The sequence below is a fragment of the Solea solea genome, chromosome 9, assembly GCF_958295425.1.
Source record: "Solea solea chromosome 9, fSolSol10.1, whole genome shotgun sequence".
Classification (NCBI taxonomy): domain Eukaryota; kingdom Metazoa; phylum Chordata; class Actinopteri; order Pleuronectiformes; family Soleidae; genus Solea; species Solea solea.
Genome location: NC_081142.1, coordinates 7,048,298 through 7,073,106, shown reverse-complemented (window position 1 = coordinate 7,073,106; position 24,809 = coordinate 7,048,298). Strand labels below are relative to the sequence as shown.

General features: G+C 41.2%; 1 protein-coding gene across 1 annotated transcript in view; it reads right to left on the bottom strand.

The window, feature by feature from the left end:
• scfd2 (sec1 family domain containing 2) overlaps nt 1-24,107 on the bottom strand; it is an 80,286-nt gene extending 56,179 nt beyond the window's left edge. Inside the window, exons 1-4 of the mRNA XM_058639382.1 lie at nt 23,193-24,107; nt 22,376-22,544; nt 13,954-14,081; nt 8,993-9,168 (exon numbers count right to left, since the gene is read on the bottom strand). Coding sequence (XP_058495365.1) covers nt 8,993-9,168; nt 13,954-14,081; nt 22,376-22,544; nt 23,193-24,006 — 1,287 coding nt within the window. The 5' untranslated portion in view covers nt 24,007-24,107. The remainder of the gene's footprint in view (nt 1-8,992; nt 9,169-13,953; nt 14,082-22,375; nt 22,545-23,192) is intronic.
• Between the last annotated feature and the right edge of the window lie 702 nt (nt 24,108-24,809).

Below are 24,809 nucleotides of genomic sequence, written 5' to 3'. Positions count from 1 at the left end.
AATAAAATGAACTTTTTTGATTTTAGCAAATGGCTGCAACGAAACAATGAGTGAAAAATTTAAAGGGGTCTGAATACTTTCCGTACCCACTGTAAATGAGGGGGTTGAGTGATATGCATTACACATTTAATGAAATGCTTCTAGAAGAGGTTTTGTCTAAGAAATAAAAAGAGAAGCGTTCTGAGCAGAGTCAGCCAACTGCAGACTAAAAGGCAAACTTGCAAAAAAAAAAAATGTGATCCTGCAGTTTAACCTCTGAATTTGTTATGTTTTTCGACAGGATGTGGAGCAGTGGCTGGTGCAGTGTGAATGAGGACATCTGAACTTTTGATCCTCTCACCCAGATGTGCACACACCATATGTTTGTATTGCATTGTTTGAGTCACTGGTTCATTTTTTGTATAATACATTTCTATAAGCTCTCAATAATCACAATGAGCGACTGACAATTTGTTGAAAGATTATGACAACTTCAACACAACTATGGCCACCCAAAATGAACATATACTCATGAAGCCATAACTGCGGCATGATTTATTAAGCCTCTCAAAGACACAATACACAACATGTGAGGGGCCGTAAACCTTATCATCGTTAATAGTGTCTGGAGTTTTGAGATGGTGTGATGTTTAGACACATGGCACTCTGAATACAGAGCTGCAAACATGAAAGAAAGAACACACAGCATCTTAAATAACCTTTAAAAGAGGGTTAGAGAAGACCCCCCCCCCACACACCCCCATACCTCCCCTAGCTCATAATTAGCGGTTCAGTTTTGGTGCTTGTTTTGGGTTACTTTCATTCCTTTTCCCATTTCCATGAAAACAGCAGCGGGACAAACAGACCCACATGTGTCTCCTCACATGCCATGCTTAGAACAATAGAAGAGAAGTGGGGCATATGAGTTCACTCCAGACAAAAGCTAGAGCGAGAAAAAATACAGAAATTGGTGAAGTTTTCCCTAACATGTCTGAAAAATCAAGCGTTCCGATGTTTATAGTGTAACATTGAGGGCTGGAACGGCTCAATTCTGGCTTATACTAGTATTAACTATGACAGGCAGTGGAAACTTTTCAACAAAAAAAACCTATAATACGTAAGAAAATACACTGTTGTCTAATAATCTAGTATGTTCTAGTGACATTGACACATTCTATGCATTTCCACTGAGCTCACTAAAAAACAATTCTCTGTGTGCTGAATCTATCAAACATGTGGGCAATGGATCGCTATTTGTCATAACTGCACTAAACCAATCCAGTATTTTGGCAACTGTTCTGAGGCATTGTAACGAATCCATTTACAAATTATTTAATCAATGTGTACATATTCACATCAGCTGCTCCGGTTTCAGCCTCTCCCATGTTTCTGCATGTGGGTCGTACCCCTTCACGCTGCTGTACCAGATACACCCTTCAGTACCAAATAAAAACAATACAGATATAATGAGGTAACTCATTTAACACTTAGATAGGGAAAAGTTATGTGGAAAAGGATTGAGAGCAAACTAAAATTATAGAGCTAGAGGGAGAATTATATCTAAATACCTCCAGACCCAAGCAGAGAGGATGCAGGAATAATGGAGTAGTGGTGGGGGTCAATCTCTCTTTCCATATTCTTTACAGCCTGGTGTCAGTCAAGTCATATAGGGGCAGGGTAATCCAACTCCACCCCCCAAAAAACACCACAGATGATTTTCATTTGTAGCCCATACAAGATGATTCCAAGAACAACAAAAGTTAAAAACCCTGCCAAACACAAAGGAGAAGGAAAGCTGTAACTATTTTCTTTCATCCATGTTGCTCCAAACAAATGCAAATCCAAACTCAAATTGAAAGCTGAGCTCAAAACCAGATACGACGAATGCTGTCACAACATAGAAACATTGATAAAAACGGTGGGTGCTCTGGTTGCACACATCTAAAACCGAGATGGTAACGGCTGCTCTGCCATGAACCTTTGATTTAATCAAATGAAGCTGCCCTTTTAGAGTCAAAGGTCTTTACAACACCATACAGGTCAGAGGACAGCTTTGAGTTATTATTGCAAACATGACATATCCATTTGACACACCAGTTTCAGAGGTGGCACACTCACTTATCTGGCAATAGAGACAACACTGACCCTGTCACAGATACACATATGCGACAGTTGGTGTGTTTCACCTGATCATACAATCTATTCGTCTGGATCCGGGTTGTTGAGCTATGCAGTTGCACATGGAGCAGTGCCCCAGGGAAGTATGGGTAATTAATGACAGAGCAAGGGTGGCAAACGTCTGTCTCAGATTGACCCAGTTTGACCCCTCGCTGCTTAGTTGCCATAGTGATTGGTCAGTCTTGTTCCCTATGGATGACTGGTTGAATCCCTCAGGCAACGAGGTGGTCTGAAGGGTGGGCATGAGTGAACAGGGGGTGGAGAAGGAGCTGCAGACTGGGGATTTCAGATGGGTACAATTACAGCAAAGAGAAGTCCTTGTCTTACCTTTGCTTCATGTTCACGACCTAAGGGGGTCACTCCTACTTCCCCCCCCACCTAATCCCATTCATCTCTACAGAATAAATCCATTCTTATCCTTGGCTGTAGGGGGCACTACCAGTCTACTCGGTCCCTAATTGTAAAGGCCAGCAAGAAAAGGGATGGCTCGATAGCGCTTTTCCTTGTCCGATACTGACAGCGATATCACCAACCTGAGTATATATACTAATACTGATATCAACATTTTTGTGAAACTGGGATTCGGATTGTAACAGATTTTGTCTTCTTTTCCCTGATATCCTATCCAGTGATTTTGACTAGTATCAGACCGATACTGAATATCATATAAGCTCATCAATACTCATAATAAACATACTAAATCTACAACAGAGCAGATTTGCTCTCACATTACTGCTTGCTTGAGCAGTTGTCATCACTTAATTGTTAGATGATGATGAAAAGTATTTAATCTTGCTCTAAAGGGACCGTCATTATTCAATTGGATACTTAAAGGCCAAGGAATATGTCCTTCTCTATTTAAGATCAGACACATAGACACAAAGCCTCATGTCCTGTGGGCAGTGACCTTCTCTGGCCTGTGTTCAGCAGGTAGTAACAAATGACCTGATAGTTAATCTATAGTGAAGTGGAGCTTTTCTACGGGGGAACAGAGGGCCTGTTTGTGACAACAGAAAGTTGAGACACTGTGACTAGAATGACAGGATGCACATGCATGAATGCATGCACACATGATTGGACACACTCATTAGCAAGAACATCTGGCCATGGTTTCAGAAGGACACCATCTTGGAAAAATGGAAAATATACAGTGAGCAGTGACATGTCAAACTCATGTGCCAGTCAGAGGAATATTAAGGTATGAAGTAGTTTGTTGGCCAAATCTGTGTAGGGACACTGGGTCATTGTTGCGTCTCTTGCAAACCCCCGCCATCTTTCCAAATGGTCAGCTTTTTCTACGGTCTTTCCTTGTTAACAGTCCCAAAAGTGAATGCTGGGCATTGTGGGATTTTCCCCAGTCTGTGGTGTCTTACTGGAGTATGCTCAAATGAAGTCTGACGCCACAAGGCCAAGTCAGCAGACCACACTGACCTGACTCACCAGTGTCAATGGAAGCTCCATAGCCCCCCTGATCACCTCAACAAATGTGGCAGGATGACAATGCAGCTCATTACAACAGACATCTGATGTGCCAAACGTGTGCTCAAGTGGACAGAGCAGTGTGGATGATCTCCAAGATAGATCAGCCAATGCATTCTGCAACTTTAGCCTGAGAAAGTGTGAGAAAGACATTTGGCTGGAGCTGAGAAAAACATTCACTTTATATCCCGCAAAACCCTCAAAAGCACACATTCATCAGAAAAAAAATCTCCAGGCCACATGAAAACATCTCTTGATGTGAGGGGTTATAACTCCGCAGTTAAACAGCCACAGAAAACAATAGAGACCAGAAGAAAAAAAAAATCTGCAGATGCACATATGTGACAAATGCAACTTTGACATAACAAAATAAAAAAGGCATTAAATAAAACAGAAAACACTTTGTGTATCACACATTTATATACATACCCTACTCATTTGGCCTTAGGATTCAAAGAGCTGCAGCTATATAACTCCACAGCTATTAACACCAAAGCAATTCCATTAAAGTCTCAGCTCAGTGGACTGAGACATAGAGGTAGTAGAAAAATGCTTAATAGAACATTTGAAATGCAGCACATGCAAATTACTATTGAGCTCAGAAGTGAAGTCAATATGTTAATATGAGTCAATTTGATAGAGCCTTCTTGTATTCCTTGGTTTTGCAAAGGAAACAGGTCGAGAACAATCATTGCCGACAGGAGGGTGAGGTGATTAAGGTAAAGTACTGCAGAAAACAGAGCGAGTCAAGTGCCTATCTGTCTGAGAGAAGAGAGGTAATGATAACAGGAAGTAAAATGAGTTGGCGTTGCCCTCTGGCCCACTAACCCATCACCTCTGTTAAAAAGGTCCCTCTCAATAAACAAGCCTCTCTCTGCCTATTAAACAGATAGTACATTAGGCCTCAGCTGCGTAGAACAATATAAACACAGCCATCTCAGACACAGAGAAAGGATGGGGGGGGGGGTTCTATTCCTGTGTCGTCCTGGGAGTGAACTCCATCACTGCTCTTCCCTCCCACTGTAATCCTTCTTCAACTAAACACAGGAAGGAAAAGATAGGTAAATAACTCGCTTCTCTGATAAACCCATCTGTTTTCTAACTTTGCATATTCCTTTAGTTTTAGAAGGCTTGTTATGCTTCCAAGTACAAAGACATGGAATTCATGTTGAGTTTATGTTGTACAGAATGCACATATACAGTACATTATAACAAGGCATATGTTGAACAGAGAATGCTAAACAGCGATATAGTCAAACGTGGCATATTTAAAAAGGAAGTACAATACAGATAAAAGATGAGAGCGAGACTGAGAGGCTGCTTTGTCAAGAGATAGACAGAAGTTGATCCTGAACCAGTTCATTCTATGAGTGTATCTGTGTCGCCCCAGGCTTAAGGAGACTACAGAGAGGAATCACAGTGGCAGCATGAGAGAGAGTGGGGCTCAGAAAGCGGATGGATGAGGAGACAGTCAGTCCAGGTCAGTCCAGATGTGAGGCTGTTAAACAGTGGGGAAGTGTAGGAGGTCAGTGCTGGACATCTAAGGGCAGTGCCCCAGAGTCATTCACACCCCTTTGTTACAATTGGCAAAACACAGCACAATCCCCCCCTGTGGGAGCAACAGGGACACAGTAGAGATGAAGAATAAGGGGGAATGTATGGGAAGTGGGGACAGACCAAATACCCTGGGGAAAGACCAATTACAGGCTTAAAGCCCCCTGTCTGTCTGTGGCATGCAGCTCAGATAAGATGAGGCTACATGGGATGAATATCAACATTTCCCTCTCTGTCGCCATGACATGGGTTTTATCATCAAGATCCTGACATACTACAGATCAGCATGTTTGAACCTTTACAGGTCAGTTTATGTCAAGGAGGGGGGTGAAGGACAGAGGTGAAAGGTCATGAGTCATTATCCAAGGGGTCAACAAACCAAACACTAAATAAAGGTCTGATAAACCCATACATATACATATATATATATATATATATACACACATATCTATACATACATATATATGTATAGATATGAAGCCAACCCAGATATATATGCTGTATACTATACGTATGTGTATACACACGTATAGTATACAGTATGCTGTATTTTAACTTATAAACTATACAGAGAATTCTACTAATATACAGTAGTGTAGAGTTATTCAGGCTTAAAGAAACGTGATCAGTGAGACCCATATAGGAGGCAGTGACGAACAGACTATAGTGCAATTTCTTGTCTGAGTTGTGCTGTGACCAGTAATAACTTGAAGCTAGAATGTTTGCAGAGGCATGCCCTGGTAATCCCAGTGGAGAAAAGCAACATGCCGGGGTGAGAGAGGTTAGCTCCTCTCTACTGCACGGCTGTCATCACTTCCCTATTTAGTGATGTGACATGAAAAAGAGAATACTGGTCTTTTTTTTTTTTACATCAGTCTCATTTGTAAAAATGAAGCTGCGACTTGTCCCGTCAGGGATGTTTAGTAGTAGTGCACATGCTTGCTTTGGTGAGGTAGAGACTCTGGCTGGGCCATTGATGAGAGGGTAGTGCAGTGTGCCTGTGATGTTCTGGGAAGTGGTGAAAGAGAGAGTCTGTTGAGTATTGCCTCGGCCACACTGACCATGTCTAGCACAAACACTCTGTAACTGCGGGCTGGAGCTGGACCAAACTACTCAATCTGTCCCTTTCAGACCAAGACCCTATTACATGCCAGTCAGGGTGGTAGCGCCAGCCAAGAAGATATGTAGCCATTTCAGACAAGTGCAAGTAGTATACTGAAGTAGCAATAAATCTAACTGCAGTTTCCCACTATACACACTTATATCATAATCAAATTAATATGTCAATCTGCATTTACCACATCTGTGCTCTGATCCCTTACTAACCTCCCAGGTATATCGCCTGAATGCCAAGGGTTACAATTCTGCAAAAGCACAGCACATTTACTGACAGTTTTCAAGGGTTGCAGCATAATAAAGCATTACCTCATGAGTAAGACACTACATTACAGCTCAGTGAAAAGTTGTTGTAGGTCACAATGCTAATAGGCACTATTTTATACAGACAAAGCACTGGAAATGTCACAGACTAGGCCGGCCCCTGAACTAAATGGCCCTTTGCCTCAGTAGAGCCTCTGCCCAATGTGAACCCAATGATGGAGTGTCCAGCTCTGGCCAGTCATACCCACAGCAGCCCTCACACACTCAGGCAGAGCAAACACAGCCTTGACCACCAGGCAAAGCTGAAAGGAATTTTACCCCACCATTTTGTAATGTAATTAACTTCTCTCTGTCCATGTTGTCCTTAAGCAAAAAAAATAAACCCAAAACAAACCTCACATTGAGATTAAATAAACACAGGGGGGTACAGAGGACAGACAACTCATTTCCTATGATACCTCAATAAAACTCAGGACTGTTATGACTGTAAACACCAGCTCTCACATTGCGCTCAAGGCCTGATTATGAGATTTGATTCTTGAATAATGCCACTTTGAATCCAGGCCAAGTGTAATATATGCGATCCTACACTTGCAACTATACATCCAGTGTGAGCATCCAGTGTGAGGCTGCTCACACCAGAATCTACGGCATAACTGCTAGCATGTTCAAAACAGTTTTGCGGCACAATGTCCCCACATCTGAATTCTTAAATCTCTGCATGCACTGCACATGCAGTGGAGGCTTTCAAAGGAAAACTGGACAAGCACATTTGTCTTTATAAGCAGCTCTAAGGCAAGGGAGACAATCACATGGTTGTGGAGAGGAGTTGTTATGGCGTAATTAACAGAGCAACACAGGGAGGCATGTAAGCTGCATAAAACACTGAGACTTCTTTTGTCTACCACTTTTACTGCTTTAATGTATTTTAAAGCCTCAGTGTGTAACTTCTGTCACTAGAACACTGCTAGTCTCATTACCCCCTCAGAGTTACCCCACACCTCAGGTAAGTCTGCAGAATTTGTTTTTAACCACTATATACACCAGCAGATGTTTTCTTGTTGACTTCCTGTTTATCCAGACTACTTTCTTTGTATGCCACCTTGCTGTCCGGAGCATATTGACCAAAGTCATGGGCCAACCATAAACACCTCTGTGGCTGCTCCTATTGACTTTGTGCTGTCTGTGGAGATCCGTGCAGCAGCGCCTTGCAAGATGATAAAAGCTTAACACCATGTCGTTCTGAGACTAAAACTAAAAAAAAACAAGTTCTACATTGATTTATCCAGATATAGTATAGTGTACAATCAAGGCAGAGTGAATGTAGGTTTAGTCATGAAGAAATGACACACTGAAACTTTAAGCCCCAAAGTCTTCTTCCTTTATTTAATAAACCAGCAATGGCCCCAGCTGAGGTCCAAGGTTTATGGAGTTGTTTTCAAATTCCAATTAAGCACGGGGCACTGCTGCAAGCTTGTTTCGTTTCTCTGTGTTTTAGCTTAATAAGCTCCTAAATACTCTGCTGTCCTACTGCTTGCTTTACAGCTTCGGGAGTATGAAAATACTTAATGAAAACAAAAGGAAAGAGACAAGAGAAAATGTGTTTTTGCTAGCTCATAGAGAATAGCATAGCTCATAGCTTGGTAATGTGGTGGTATGGTTTTTAGAACACAAAATAATCTTCTTGAATAATCTTCTTGATTATCTTCTCTGACTCTCCCAGCAGTCCTGTCTTTAACCTCCCAAAAGTCAAACACACGTGTACATCCGCCTATCTACCCCCGTAACCTAGACCCCTTCTTACTCCAAATATCAGGATGGAAATTTGGCATGTTCTGCAGTGTTTACTGGATCTGAATGTTTTCCTTACAAACACAACTGACCTTGTTTTTGAAGGAGAGGAATCTGCATTTTTTCCTGTCTGTGTCAGTTTAACACAACATTCTGACGACCATTTAGTCCACCGCAAGAGCTCAATTACCTGCAGAGCATTGGCAATAAAATATTTACCGAAGGAAAAGATGTGAAATAATACTCAAGTTACCTGAAAGTTGCCAGTAACTGTACTGTTTACCTGGTTGACGGTTGTCAGTGTGTCACTGTTTGAGATATAGTTTGAAGAAGCAGTGCTTTCTTCTCAATATTTGAACTTCATACCTTCAAGGTCCACTGTGCAACATTTAGGAAGGTTGATTAGCAGAGATTCAGTATGTTTTTATAAGTGTATAATTGCTTTAAAATGAAAAATACTTGCTTCTCCAGCCTTAGAACAAGCATTTTATATGTATTTTAAAAGTAGAATAGGTATGTGCATGCATGTGAAATATTATTTTCTAGTTCAAAAATAGTCATCACTTTCAAGTCGTGGAGACGTATACATTTTTTTATATGGATAATAGGTTTGCATGAAATGTGTACAGACCTGCAGCAGGAGCCGCTCAAAGGCCAGGCAGCAATCCCAGTGGGGCAGGCTGGGATGGCGGAGTGTCTGGGCTGTGGCCAGTCCCAGCTGGAGCACCCCACAGTGACTCTCTATTGCCCCCCAACTGCTCCGGAACAACTGCATGTAGGAGCACAGCTGCTCAGGAGTCACACGGCCTATGAGGAGAGAATAAGACACTTTGGATATTTTGAAATTCAACAAATAGTCATTAATCAGTATCAGTCAAAGCACATAATACATTAGCTACAACTTTGCACACACACACACAGGCCCAATGCATATTATTTCTCCTGATGGGGATGATGAACAACCTTTTCCAAGCATTACAGCAAATTAATTTATTCCAATAAAGAAATAGTTTATTTCATAACAGGCAAAAACTCCACAGGTTGACAGTGTATGCGATGCATGTGCTGTTGACCCAATCAGGAGGAGAGTTACCGTCAACAGTGAAATGTATACATTTGTGTGTGTTATTATAGGGCTACAACATGTGACAGAGATGCAGCAACATGGATAACTGTTCATGAGAGTCTGAAGTGTGATGAAGACTGAGCGGAAATCAGAAACACTTATTACTTATAGATGCATTAGAAAGATACTGGTCCACTCCCACCGATTAGGAAACCCGCCACCTGGCCCCGCCCCTTCCATGAACATTCACAGAGACACAGGAAAAGCAGAGTCAAGAGCATAAGACCTGGGGGGTGTGTGCATGGCAGCCTGGGGGTACATGGGGCTGTGTCAGGGGTTAGGATAGAGAGGGGGCACATTAACTCCTCATAAAGACTACTTCTTCATGTTGATGTTCTGAACCAGCACCAGATGTGGGAGTATTTCCTGTTGGACTACATGGCCAGTGTTTTCTTTAGTGAGGCCAAACATATGACTACAAGAGAAACAGACGGGCAGGATACAAAAATGAGGCAGAGCTTCAGAGTATTAATAGGAAAGCGAGACACTTCAAACGTTAAAACAACACACTTTGTTAAGTGGTTGACAAAATCTACATATGTGAAATATTTTGCGAGGGAATCATCCAAGGAAACTCGTAACAGCACTCACAGCCGCTGATAAGTAAACCTGACAGCAACACTGATTCCTGCGAGTCCCGCCTGTTGGGAAAAATACTTTCCAAAGTGAACTGAAAGAATCAGTGTGTCTTGTGGAATTTTTGGACAAAACAGAAGAAAGATTTCTACAAAGGGGAATCAGGTTTCTTACTAAAATGAATGTATTTTTAAGAAAAAGCTTCAGCTTTATTGCGAACATATCCAGCCATAAAAGCTCCAGGCAGTATAACCATGGTTCACCGAGCTTGATTTGCCAACCATAATTTAGCACAGAACAAGGAAATACGTCCAAAGCAAGGGCCAAGCATAAGTTTGCCCGAGAAAAGGCAATGAGAATGGTGGAGCAGAGGCCAACTATAATCAGACCTTATAGTTCAGCCAGGCTGGACAACAGTGAGCGAGAAAAAGCAAGGATAAAAAGGGGGAACATTTAGGACAAGAAAGCCACACAAAACCTGTTTTCCATTACACAATCAAACAGCCCTGGTCAAGCCTTAGCTCTTATCTATGTCACAAAACTTCTCTCAAAAACGCTCTGTGATTCCTCAAGCATCTTGGTGCCAGATGCAAAATGAATCTCAGACAGAAGATCTGTCGACTGAGCTCTGGTTTCAAACTGGAGGAAAAAAGCAGGACTGAAAGGCTGTAACTCTCAAACTCTAATAAATATGAGAACACATGTAATGGGAACCTGCACTTCAACTATATATTTCTACATGTCAATTTATTGTGACTTGACTCAAAAATGGTTGATTTTAATGTTCCAGGTATACTGTCTACTACTAAGAATACATTAGTACTAACTACAGTTTGAGTCTGTCTTCTCTTGCCATCTGAAATGGTGAAGAAACATGAACTATTCGGCCATGTTAATGCTTTTCTGAGTGTGTTTACTGCCAAGACCAGTGATAATACGTATTAACAGTGAGAGCCTTCTGCCCATTTCAGCCTGATGTGCATAAGTGGCAATTGAGGGTATGGTCGTGATCAAAGTGTTGAACAATGCAAGAAAGTGCAGGGGCCAAAAATGATTTAGTCTTGTTACTGGAAGATGTCTTGCATTCTAGGTGCACAGGGTTACTCAGAGGCTAAGTGATGTCTGCCGTCAGTAGAGTAGAGCTGAGTGGTGGCCTGGCTCAGCAGCTGGACAACCTCATAAGTAAATCTACATGGATGGGGGACACAGGAAGGCTGACAGACTTATTTATGCAGTCCAAGGAGGAAACTCCTGGAACTTTTTATTTGTGGACGCATGTTGGGGCCTCTTTCAAGAGTAAACTGTGGAGCTGGGAGAAACTCTAGATCATGTCGAAATATTTTTACCTGCAGGTCCTCTGAAGTTATGTAAAAGACCTGCAATGACTATACTATTGAGGATTTTGTCTTCAGTCACTCACTACACGAAGTTTTGATGATCACAACTGTTCTTGTTTTCATGCTATTTAAATGTTTACATCTGTGTCTACAGCCATGCAGTCAGTAATGTCCTACATACAGTTTTGTACAACACGTAAATGACAATGCCACCATGCTAACATGTTCACAACAAAACATGTACAATAGTTAACATATTCATGATGGCATTTTAGGCAGAGTACAGGCTGGAAACTTGATAATGACGACATTTAATGAAGAGTCAGAAGTTCAGCAAAACTTATTTAACTTCACCCTAAGGACAACATGTTGCCATATTTCATGGTAACATATCCAAAAGTCCTTGAGACCTTTTAGTCAAATCCCCAAATGCAAATCTCATGGTGAAGCTGGAGGAAAAGTCATGGGCTCACCAAAGTCACAAGGATACATCCTCTGTGAAACAAGGATGTTTCTACCATATTTATGGTAATCTGTCTAATAGCTGTCCTGGTATTTCAGTCTGGAACAAAACAACTTTACCATTCTATATTCTAACGATACAATGATACAATTCATAATGAAACAACAGCAAATCCTTTGAGGATCCCACATGATGTCTGAAGTAATCAGAGAGCTGTTTGTTTATTCATACTTCATATGATTTGTATAGCAAATTTAGAGTATGAAATTTCCTACCAAAACATTTCATAATATTTTACTGACTGATGGCTATGACTAAATGTTTCAGATAAAAAATGTGATAAAATGTGCCATCAATGACACATTTAAACTCTTTTATGTTGACGGAAAAAGATTACAAATCAAGTAGACGATAAATTGCAAAAACATCATTTTCACATACACAACATACACGTGTATGCATGCATAATTTAACATATCGTAAAATGACTTTATTGTTCTAAATGTCACTGTGAAATAATAAAATTATGCTTGAGTCTCACTGCTGTTTAAAGAAAACCACAGGAAAAAAGTATATATATATATATATATATATATATATATATATATATATATATATACATACATATATCGTATATAACGTTGTGATACACACATATGTATACGTACATAATATGCACATGCACAGTTGGGACAGATAAATGCATATTTATGGACAAACACATTCAAGTCAAGTCAAGTCAAGTCAAGTCACACTAGTAATCGCACACTCTCTCACATAAGTACACACACTCATACAGTATATGCACACACAGCAAAGGGGATTTCATCATTGTGCTAATAGAAACCTAACAGGTCACTCTCAGGCTCTGAGAAAATGATTATTTTTCTGTCTCTCCCTGGATGATTTTATCCTGTTGAGATGAAAAGGAGCCAAGTTGGATCAGTGTGTATGTGAAAATGCAACGGCCTCCGATCTGAATAAACTTACCACAGAGAGAGTGCGCTGTGGAAAATATTACTCTCTAAGAGTGCCCTGAAGGGGCACCAAAATCAGGCAAGCCTTATTATTACTAAGCGTTTTGTGTTGCTGGGTTTAGCTCAGTTTCAAATGAGCAGGGCGTGATGCATTGACAACTCGGCTGGTGGTACTGGTGGGTAGGATGGGAGTGTGCGGGGGGTGCATTGAAAACTCAGAAGACTTTGTGGAGTCTGGGCCACTGCCAGTGGGGGTATAATGGTTCAGTGTGAGAACACACACACACACACACACCTTTCTCTTTTTCTCTCTCTCAGCAGACTGTCAGTCCTCAGGTGGGGAGCAGCTTTAATGCAACACCTTGTATATACTTTTTCACTTTGACTGTCTCTTCATTTTTCTCTGTGTCTGTGACCTCTGGTTGTGCATTTTGTCCCATGTCATCCAGATTTCAGACAGCTGCTTGGTAGAGTGTGTGGTGTGTGTATGTGACCACCAACATATTACAACCTGCTTGTTAAGAGAAGCAAGACCTTCTTTACCTCTTTTAGATTATAGGAGCTATGGGACCAAAAGGCCCCTCCCTTATAACATCGCCTTTCTGGCAGACGCTAACCTGCACATTAGCCGTGTGTGTGCGTGCGTGTATGAGTGTGTGCGCACTTATGCAAGTGTAATACGTTCATTACTTCATTACTGAGTCATTGGGTATCACAGAGGTGCGTGCATGAGGGCACTGTATACTCGTGCATGTAATGACTTTATTTTTGCGTGCCTACACATATCTTTATCCCTCGCTGCAGCCCCCTGCCTCATTAACAGACAACAAAAGTTTTCATAAGCAGCATGTGTGCACGAGGAGCATGTGTATATGTGCGTGTGTATGGGAGTGTGTCAAAGAGCCAACATGTGGTTCAGATTTCCTCTGTGGCCACATGGGCAAATACACAGCAGAGCCTGTGGATCTCAGTAGGAGGCGCTATGGGTATCCTCGAAAACACTTCAGCAATCTCACACACTTCTCTCCAAAAACAACACTCATGATACTTTCACTTGTTGTGAATACTTGAAGCTTGTTCGAGAAGTCATATGTGCACTTTTCTGCATCTCACCCATGCTCATCTTGATTGGCAGCTTCTCCTTACTGGCAGCTTCCACCAACTGCCGTCGGACCTCCATCACCCCCTCTTTATGTTTACTGGTCAGCATGGCTTCCCACAGTGACTGTGCCACTAGTGACCTGATAGGTAGAACAATAAAAATGGTCAGTATGAGGGAAAACTGCAAAAATGATCAGTAAAACTTCTGTGATTTATTTTTCAGCTCTGCCAAGCAAAATAAATACTGCTATTCTTGGTCTTTGCTTCAGGCATGTAGGCCTCTAAATGTAATTAACACAAAAGGACAACACGGACGTGATCGAGCGCTCATCTCAGTGATTGAGAGCGTGCTGGCCAGGGAGTGGCGACTCCCCTATGGGACCCCTAACAGGAAAAAGCTGAAATTAGTGGAGGGAAAATTAGGAATGTTCTCAATCCACCTTAAACGTTTGTGTGCCACTGCCAACATTCCTCTGGGCTGCTCAAAGCTGTCCTTACATCAGTGACACGTAAAGACAGTCTGCAGACCAGGGCTCCTCCTGATACCATCGCAGTCCCTTGTCTCATTATCCACTACGTTATGAAACACTTGTGATCCCCATCTCTAAAGGGTGACTGAAGACAAGGCATGTGTGTGAGAATATTGCCAAGTCCTCCAAGTCTTTTCATGATAGAATCAAGTGTCATTGAGGACCTTTCTTCACCCTCATTAATGTAACAGAGGTTTTTTGTTATAAAATGTGTGAATTCAAACTATGATTGGATTACATTTATGTCCCTTTTGGTCTAATCTTGAAATGTTGGTCCTGTTGAAGACATTGACACTTTATTGGTTTGGATAAAAAGGGCATCAGCAGGCAAGATGTGTGTCTCTGGTTTTGACAGTTGCACTGACCAGTGGGCATGATATTAAATCACACACACAGGAGTGACCAGAAACTAAAAAGAGAAGGACACAAAGAGAGAAAAAGGGTTAGGGACAGAGGGAGGGTAAGAAAGAGATCGTTGACAAATCCACTTTGTTTTTCTTTCTTTCGTTTAAACTTTTTTCTTCTCTCGCCTTTTCTGCTTTCTAACTGCTGCCATGTGTTTAATATCAGATGTAATCAGTTCCAGACCTTGGTCTGGGGCTAGATGGGGAGGAGAGGGGCTCACACTGGGACGCCCGCCATCTTTGCACTAGAACCAGACACAAAGACCGACAAACACCACTACACAAGAGTCTAATGTAAAGAATGGTACAGTCCTTTTTCTTTCTTTTTTTAATTTTTTTTTTGAAGAAACAAGAAAATAAATCTGTTACTTGACAATCTGTCTGTTTATTTTAACTGTGATTAGGACATGAACATGTGCTGCAGCTATTGCTCAAGAGCTGAAACATGGGTGTCAGTTTTGGAAAATCCTTCATAACATCACCTCCCATGCACTTGAAATGGTTCGGTAATTATGCAAAATTATAAAGTCCCCACATTGTTGTCATGGCTGAAATACCAATGGCGTGCGCTGATCAGCTCATATTAGAGCAGCCATGTGCGTGTGTTTGTGACTGAGGATGTGTATATACTTATAACTATGTTTGCACACGACCCTGGGCATCCGTGTGTGTTCTTGGAAGACGGAGGCCCACAGCAGAGTGCAGATGAAATATGGATCTCATTTGGCTCTTTGCCCACACAGCCTCCCTGACGGCCCATTCCCCTGATGCTTTCCCGGGCCATTTGGTCAGACAAAAGTGGGGGTTGGGGGGGTGAGGGCTGAGGTTTATACTGGCAGGGTGTGAGACAGGGTCCATAACCAGTCAGGAACCTTGCTGAGTAACTTTCCTGCTATGACAGGGGGAGGGGCCAGGATTGTGGGGTACATGTACTTAGCCATCTGCAAGTGTTAAGTGCAGTGTGGCGCTCTGTTGGAAAGGCTTCTCAACTGCAGCCTGAAGGGGGCACTGTTGCACCAAAGTCAGCGTCCTCTCTGTCACGCTTGGACAGCCTGATGTTTGGACATTTCCGCCATTTGTAGACAAATTAAACTTTACAAGATATGTAATGAGTGTTGTACCATTAAAAGACAGCTCAGCATCAAATAATGTGACTTACACATAAAGATGTACTTAAAGTACTACATGAAAGAATGCACACATATGTGCCCGATTAAGTAATGAAATAACTCTGGCCGGGTCATTAATGGATGAAGGTTTGAGGAGGGGGGCAGTGTTCCTGGAAGTGTATGATGCAGCATACAAGAATGAAACAGACTGTTGTGACTCAGGAGTTTGAACATTTACTCTGTATTTTGTGGCCCCTTCCTCACTCCCTTCACGCGTACACACACATTTTAGTATTTATTTTTTTAGCCCAACTCCCACTGCAAAAGTCACCATTCATGACATGATTCACATCGGAGTCATGATAAATATGTATGACTGTTGAAGCCCCCAAGAAGAGTGGAAAAAGACTTTAAGGGCTCACATCTTTTAACTCACTTTTTAGTTACCTCTGCCTGTGTCTACCTATGCACAGATTTTGATATATATATATATATATGTATATATATATATATATATATATATATATGTATATATATATATGTGTATATATATATGTGTATATATATATATATGTGTATATATATATATATATATATATATATATAAGTTTTGGGATGAATTGTATTGTAATTTTGTAACAAGAGCAGCAGCAACAGCATCTCTATCCAGAAAGTGTCCCAGTTTGTCTATATAATCCACTTAACACGCTGTCAACAGCTGTCCTGGGGAATATGTCTGCTGAAGGAAAGTAGCTACAATAAAACTTTAAGATGACACAGAGGATGTATGTTGCCGTTTAGATTTTTTAAAGTGATATATGAAATCTTTGAACTCAAAGCAAATAATATGAAATATGAAACTGCACTGAGGCTAAACACAAAGGATTCATTACCATGAGATGGTGGATCATAGATCATAGTATATTCTTAATATTGTAAAACTTCAATATAAATTTTCCTGAAGGAGCAAAACACTGGTGTGGCAACTGGGTATTATTATACTGTATGAAGAAATTTCAAAAATAAAGAGTAGAGAGTGGAACACTGGTTAGCCGGTATCATCCAAATTCACACTTTACAGACACTTTTAACAATCTTATTATTGTACCCTTAACTTTTACAGCTTCACATTTCTTTTTGTATTAAATATTTAGAGCATGATCTACAATAGAATAGTCAGGACATGATTTAAGTGTTTAGTGCATTAAAAATTCCAACGTTTAATTGGCTTTGGCTTTTTATCTCACATCTATATTTTATTTATGTCTTCAATCTGAAACCAAGTCGACACCCATCTTATCTGGTTGCTGTCATCTTTACATATCCAAATACTTATAGACAATTACTACAGATCAGAGCTCATTATTATTTGACACCACTTCTTGGGGGTTTGTCAGCATCTGTAGAACATCCTCAAACGACACAACTCTCCAGTGGACGTTTGTGAGTGTCAAAGCGTCACATTCAGCTAATTGAAAATCCAGCCTGTAATTTACTTCCCAGTGGAGATGATTCACATGAGCCTTTTTCCAACAGGCATACAGTACATGCAACAGATAAAGACAACTTTAGGTCGGCCCCATTCCTCTGCAACTTAATTTATGGAGTGTGTTTAATGGGGGGAAAAACACAGTTGGTTTCCTGTAAACATCCCAATCTTGCACAGGACATGACAGGAGAGGGAAGGAGAAGAGTGGACTAAAACCAGACCTGGCCTTGAGTGTCTGTTATGTCCTGGCAGGAGGGACAAATGACCCAATGGATTTATGGAGAAAAAAATGGGAGAGGAGTTCTGCAGGAAGTGAAGAGCAGAGGGGAGAAATCAAACGCACAACACAGATATAACAGGAACTTTCCTGGGCCAACTTTATTTAGTGATGTCTCCATGCATCCTTCTGGAATATCTGCAATTTCAAATGAATTCCAAGCAGGGGTTCTTTTAAAGGAGTCCGGCTTTGAGGTGTAAAGTGCAGTCATTAGGGGTGTTTCATCAGTGCATATAACTACTGACAAACTCGGGAGCAAGTCTGTCTAGTCATGTTGTAAAAAATCAGATCAGAAGACAGCATTCTGGTCAAATGTCCCAGTGGGACATGGAGTACAGGCGCGAGTGTATAGTCTGAATGATTGATGTACTTGAGGCTTCAAGAGATAAGTTTGAGGAGAAAAAAGAATTAGGCTGAGAAAGAAAGGGAGAGAATATCAGAGATGGACCAGGGGACTCAAGGGAAATCTAAAACATTTGTGGCTAAATCCCCGGCTGTCCTGCACTTTCTTTGAGAAACTAACTGATAATAACAACCACCCCTTTGCAAACAACTTAAGCTTCCACTGACCTTTTAGGGGAGGCTGATAGAAATTACTGTGACAAATTATAAGATGAAAGTTTGGGCTGAAATAGTCGCACTTAACTGGAAACATTTTGTGGCATTCGTATCTTCACTCTGTACTGCAATAAAAAAAAACACATTGATTCTTCAGTAAAGGCAAGACGGGGCTTTGTTCTTAAAATGAAAAAGCATGACAACCACAATTTATTTACACACACACACACACACACACACTTATCCTGACCCAACCTTTTCCCTCAACTAGGGACACAATCTTTCTTCTTTTTGTTTTCTTTACTGTGAAATTTGTCCTCAAAGCCTAAGACAGACAGAAACACATACTGATGTATCATCAGCTGCAGCTTCAACTGTAGTGATAGGGAAATATGACCCTCAGTTATAGTAAGAATGTATTTTTAGCAGCATATTATGTCAGAAACACAGTGTTTGACTAGAACTAATATCCTGTGTGCCCCTGTTCAAACAAACCCTCCACTCCTGAATTACAGATCGACCTGTATGGAAGATCATACTATACTGTTTCACTGGACTCACACGTATGCGGTGGAGACGTCAAAGGAAACACTTGTCATTCACTTAACACGACGCAGAAGCGCGAGTACAACAATAGCAATGCTGAATTTTGTTTTAGCCAATAAATCATTTAAATACTGTATTCATTCAACTGTTTATGCTTCTTCTTCTCACCAAGCATAAAGCTGCAAAACAATCTCTACCCTATCAAGAACCACCACAGACAGTTTTCATTCCCAGGGTTAGTGGTTTACAGCTGTCTGTCATTTTCTTTCTCCTTTCCACACTATGCTATCTCTGCCTTTCTTTGTTGCTTTAAGGCCTGAACTCAAATTCAAGTGTGCATTGCTTTTTATTCAGGCTCATGTTTCCCAGTTGGGACCGAAATAGGCGTTGTCCCTCCCTGGTGGTACATATGCAGGATCAGCTGGCCAGATCTGAGGAGATGGCAGCCTTGCAGTGTTTTCTCATGGCAGGGTGCGGTGAGTTACTCTGCCTGGCTCAAGCTCGGCAGCTCCTGAGGCAGACCCAGGGCACCTTGGCCACCCGTACTCAGTTCTGCCCACATGCATACACTCCAGGCCACAGGATCACGATCCAAGGCAGCCAGACGATGGTGGGGCAGGAGGGTGGTGTCAGTCTGAGACTGAGGGAAACTTCATGGCATCTGCCAATGGGGTCCACAAGTTCTACTCGGGATCAAAAGGGCTGTGCAGCCAAGCACAGCAAATTACCCAGTCTGAGCGGGAAAGAACCTGACCACAAACACATAGGCACACAAAACAACACTGCCGCTGCCACTTTCACTCAACATCCTACATATAGGTACTGTGCATTCTGGCTGATTGTAAAAAAGATGCTACAAGACAAAGTGTGTGTGTGTGTGTGTGTGGAGAAATTCTTTCTGTCTGGAACAATTTCCAAAACCACAGAGTCACATTCAGGTTGTAGGATAAGGAAAATTCACACCAGGTTATGAAAGACAATACGACAGTAATTGCAAAGTAAGTGTGAGGTCTTGCCGGGAGAGCTAGAATCAACAACCACCCACAGAATGTTTAAGTAACACAGTAATCTATAAAAATATCCTGGAATTACTTAAGGAAATATCATACAAAAGGGCCAAATTAGGTCTGTAGGTAATATTTAAAGGCTTGAGCTGCTCTACAGAACGAGACCTATGAAAACACAGTGTGGGTTTGCGCTAAAAATAGCTCAACAAATCATAGGTGTATAAACATTTAGTAGGAGGGGAGTTATTACATGAACAGTCAAACCACATGGAGCCTGATGTTTTGTACAGTTCACATCATGCAGGAAAAACGGTCCTTTTTGGAAACATGTGCTTCAGTATAGTTGGTAGAATAAATGAGAGATTTATGCATTCGAAAAGTACACCTCTTACAATATGCACTTACAGAGCGCTGTCTCGGACACATTGGTGTGACTGACATAAACTCATCTGAAGGCATTTAAATGAAGTGGGAACCCTTGGTTCCTTTCTTGCTGTGCCTCAGCAGCACTTCAATCTCCAAAACATCTGTGATAAGGCTCAGCTTGGCCATCTGCTCAGAGATAGCACAGGCAATAACACTCCTACTGATCCCGCTGGCCCTGATTAGACATGTACTCCATACAAAAGCAGCACCCACTGCATTATTTGTTATACTTCTCCATCTATGTGTTTGTATCCTAGCTGCTGATAGAACCTATGTGCAATATCTAAAGCGGTCAAATTCTTGATGTTTTTTAGCTGACGTGGTTTATATGTTGTATTTGGTGAAAAGCTCTGGATCAGAGATTGCAAACATGGCTGCTGAAATACTCCATGAAGAGACAAACCAAGATATTCACCTATGCTGAGATATACAGTAGATTTGGTTGATGTTCCCCATACTTGAGCCCTGTATCCCAAGGCCAGTATAATCTACCACCTGCTGTGCCCACATCTGCAATCGCACACCGACTAGAAAGAGTTAAGCCTGGATTTATTAGAAACAAACCTTCCACATCCCTTCTGCATTCACTGCATGTACAGTATAGGCCTGATAATTACACTCACAGTGGTCAGACATGCAGCATGACAGCTCCAGCCACAAAACTCTACTTCTCAGTCAAAGTCTCTTCCTCCTGCAACCACATGTAGCAGCAGAGCAGCAATGAAACATATGATGAAGAACTAATCCCTGCCTTGTACAGCAGCCCCACCACAGGCGCTTAACATGTGCATCTTGCATCTGCACAGACAGGACTAGAGGCGCGCTTTACCCAACCACTGGCACCTACTGCTGGTGTGTCCTTGCTCATGAATTTATTTGGCTGTATGGCAAAAGTAAAAAAATTATATTATGTTGTGATCGGTTAAAAAGTTCTGTTTTATTATGGGCCTGAACATAAATTGACTTGTGTGGGGAAAAAAGATAAAAGTACATGTTTTAAAGAGAAATATTGTAAATACAAGAAATGATTTGGATGTAACAAGACTGGAGTCATATTTGGTCTCATTGCTAATCAATGAAAAATAATCAACCCCATGTGGATTGGATAAATATTCCAGAATTATCATCATTATGCATAGCTTTAACCATAACTCATACAAACAACAATAGGACTGGGCATAAATATATTCACTAATTTGTTAACGTGACCACAAGTATTTAAAAAAACAAACAAACAAAAAAAAACATTTAGTAACAACATTTACTATCTCCTTATCCTCCTCGTCACACAGTGTAGCTTTGCTTAGGATTTCCTCTGTGACGGCTCAGACAGGTCCAAGTGACATTTGCATTAAAACACCAGGACGTGCAGTGATTCAGCAGCATTTCAGCGCTGCAGACACAGCTCTTTTACCAGATTCATAATGCATGGCAAATTGACTACGAATAATCGTTGGATCATACCCAGCAACTGCAGATTAGCATTTTTGTTGAAATACCCTTCCCTACTACAGTATAAACTGACTTGCACACCTAAAGGGAATTCTCTAGTTATTAAACTTGTCTGCCAGGCAATCTTCTAGGAAGTTTTTGGGAGAACATGCAGTGATAACACAAACAAGGTGGTACATTTAAACCTAGGACCTTCTTGATAATTGTTTTTTTCCTTTTGACTTTAACCATCTGCTTATTTGGTAATAAGGAACTGCTGCACACATTATCCCACTAAAATGTCTACTACACATACAAACCGCTTTTGCAAGACAGACTTTCTTACAATATACTTATCTGTAGCAGAGACTGCAGTAGTTTTAATAAGCTAGCGGATGAGACTTAAAATGTGTAGTCATGATTGTAATTATCAGTCGGGTTGTAAGAGAGACAAATGTTGCAGTTGACATTAAAATCACTGATCATAAACTTAATTTTTCATGCTGTGATGACAATAAATTTAATAACATTTTGAATCATATAGCACATGTATAACATACATCAATCTAGCTACAGTGTGTGCATATTTCAAATCATAATGGTGGCTATTGCTGTGACTGAATATGCTGAAACTGTAGTTGGATTAGATTCACTCACTGGTTTTGTGCAAGGCAGCCGGGAGCTAGGGTGTTCTGGGAGTGAGTGGTGCGCTGTAGACTGGTGAGCTCCAGCATGTCCACCTGTACATCTGTCACATGACCAGGTAAGGGTTTGAGCACAGTCAGAATCTTCTCTGCCAGGTTGTCACCATGGTGTCCAACAGCTCCTGATAAGAAGGGGAATTTCAAAGACCATATAAACTGTGTTGAAAGTAGTAAATACAGACCTCAGTTGTAGGGATGCATGACATGATTGATTCAAATGTATTATTAGATATCAGCAAACACACCCCTTTTTTAATCTTTATTTATTTTGCACAAGGAAAAAAATGAGAACGAGAAGAACTGTGATAAAGAAGTTAGAGCTGTGAAGGGCAGCATTACACCTCTCAGTAAACAGCCTGACATACATTATTATTGGAAGAGGAAGAACTTGTATATCTTCTGCAAGACGAGTATGGAAAATATTGTGTTCATTGCACTGAACATAATACACATGTAATTGTGTTTAATTACATTGAAATAAAAACAATTTGAGTTTTAGGAGGCTTATAATTAACTTTATATAACTGCTTTATGGAGTTGTTTTTGTTTTGAAGGGAACGCTCACTACATAAACCAAACATGTAGTAAGGCTTCTTATGTGCTAATCCATTTTTCTTTTCCCCGTCACTCACTTCATTCAGGTTCTGTGCCTACATAAATATAAACAACTTTTGTGCAGTCTGTGATTTAAAGCCCAGACAGAGTTTTGATTGTAATGTGTAATTATAAAAGTTTTCAGCATAATGCAGAATGATGTGAGAAGACTTTACCTGTAAGATCCATTGTCCGGTCCACAAAGATGATCGATGCTTTATTAGTGGCTGTTTTTCTTCTGTTTTTAGCCTGAGGGTGGCTGGACAGTTCACCTGCTAAGATTCGACTCATGGGCCCTACAGCAAAGCTCTCCTCCCTGGTACCTGTGGCTTCAAACATTGCATTCAAAGCTGAGGTCAAGGATTTGATTTCAAGCTGCAGTTCGAGAGGGAGAGAGTGCATGTCTACATCTGTCAGGCTTCCAAATCTCTTCTTCTCTGGTCGTTTTGCATTTATCGCCTCCAGGTCAGTGGGCAGAAGGGGAAACAGGTGAGCAAATGTGGGTGTGACAAGTAACTGTTGTGACACTTGGGTGAAAACCACGGGGACGTGCATGACTTCCGCCGTGTAGTTCATGTTCCCCATCCACTCGCAGAGCTTTTCTTCAAACTGCTCAAACACGGGCTTTCCGTCCATTTCTGCTGTGACACTATTGGCGAGCAGGTGGACAGAGTGAGCAACTGTGGTGAAGACGACACAATACTGGAAGTGACTGAGGGAAATGATGTCCTTGATGATGTCGACTGTTCTCCCCTTTAGCAAAGTGCTCACAACGAACACAGCTTTGGGCTCATTCACGCCACAGGCTTCGAAGCTTGAGAACTGCTTCATATTTCTCGCTCCTGCCTCCAGTAAAGCAGCAGCTCCTCCGCTCCAGTGCAGAGCTTCCGCGCAACTGTCATCCATAAAAACAACAGCTTTCTTTACCTTAGACAACACTTTTCCCCACATTAGGAGCGGGAAGCGAGTGAAGTCCTCCGTCGTCAGCATGTTGTCAGTGAGCGGCGTTTGCTTAAATGCTACGAAAACGTCAAAGACAAGTCAACATCAGACTAGCACCTCCAACAAAACAAACACACGAGTCTCTCAAAGGTGACGTGGCAATCACGCGTCGCAGCATAAAGACGTCACCCAAGCGTTTACTCGTTGCTGTGGCAATAAACAGGAACCAGAGAACAAGAGAACGAAGGCAGATATGGATGGATTATATTGTTGTCGACGTCTAAATTCATACATTTATTGTGCTTTAAATTAAGAGGACTACACAAATCTAACTCCTGTAACAGAAAAGCATAAAAAAATCACTTAATTTAATGTTAAGTTGTTATGTTTTTATTATTTATATCAATTTGATGTTTCTGCTACTTCTTTATTTTTTTCATATTATTATTAATGCACAGAGTGATGGAACACAGTCAAAAGGAACTGTAAGCATGTTCATTTCTGGATAGCAGTAATCAAGCATTCAGACAAAATAGACTTTTCACAGTACAATAACGACAGTGATTATTATAGCTGTACACTGTATGTGAATGTGTGTGTGTGTGTGTGTGTGTGTGTGTGCGCGCCTGTGACAGCACACTGTGAGCTGCCTGAAGTGTGCAGCCAGTCATGTGGAACCTTACAAAGTATTCTGATTCTCGTTAAATGTGCTTCCAGGCAGGCAGTGTTTATTTGCGAGCTGCGAAATGTGGATGTAATCACCCAAGTGGAGCGCCAACAATATCTGTGGCCTCAGAATAAATGTAGCATAACCTGCCCACATTACAGTCATTTACTGTAACACACACAAA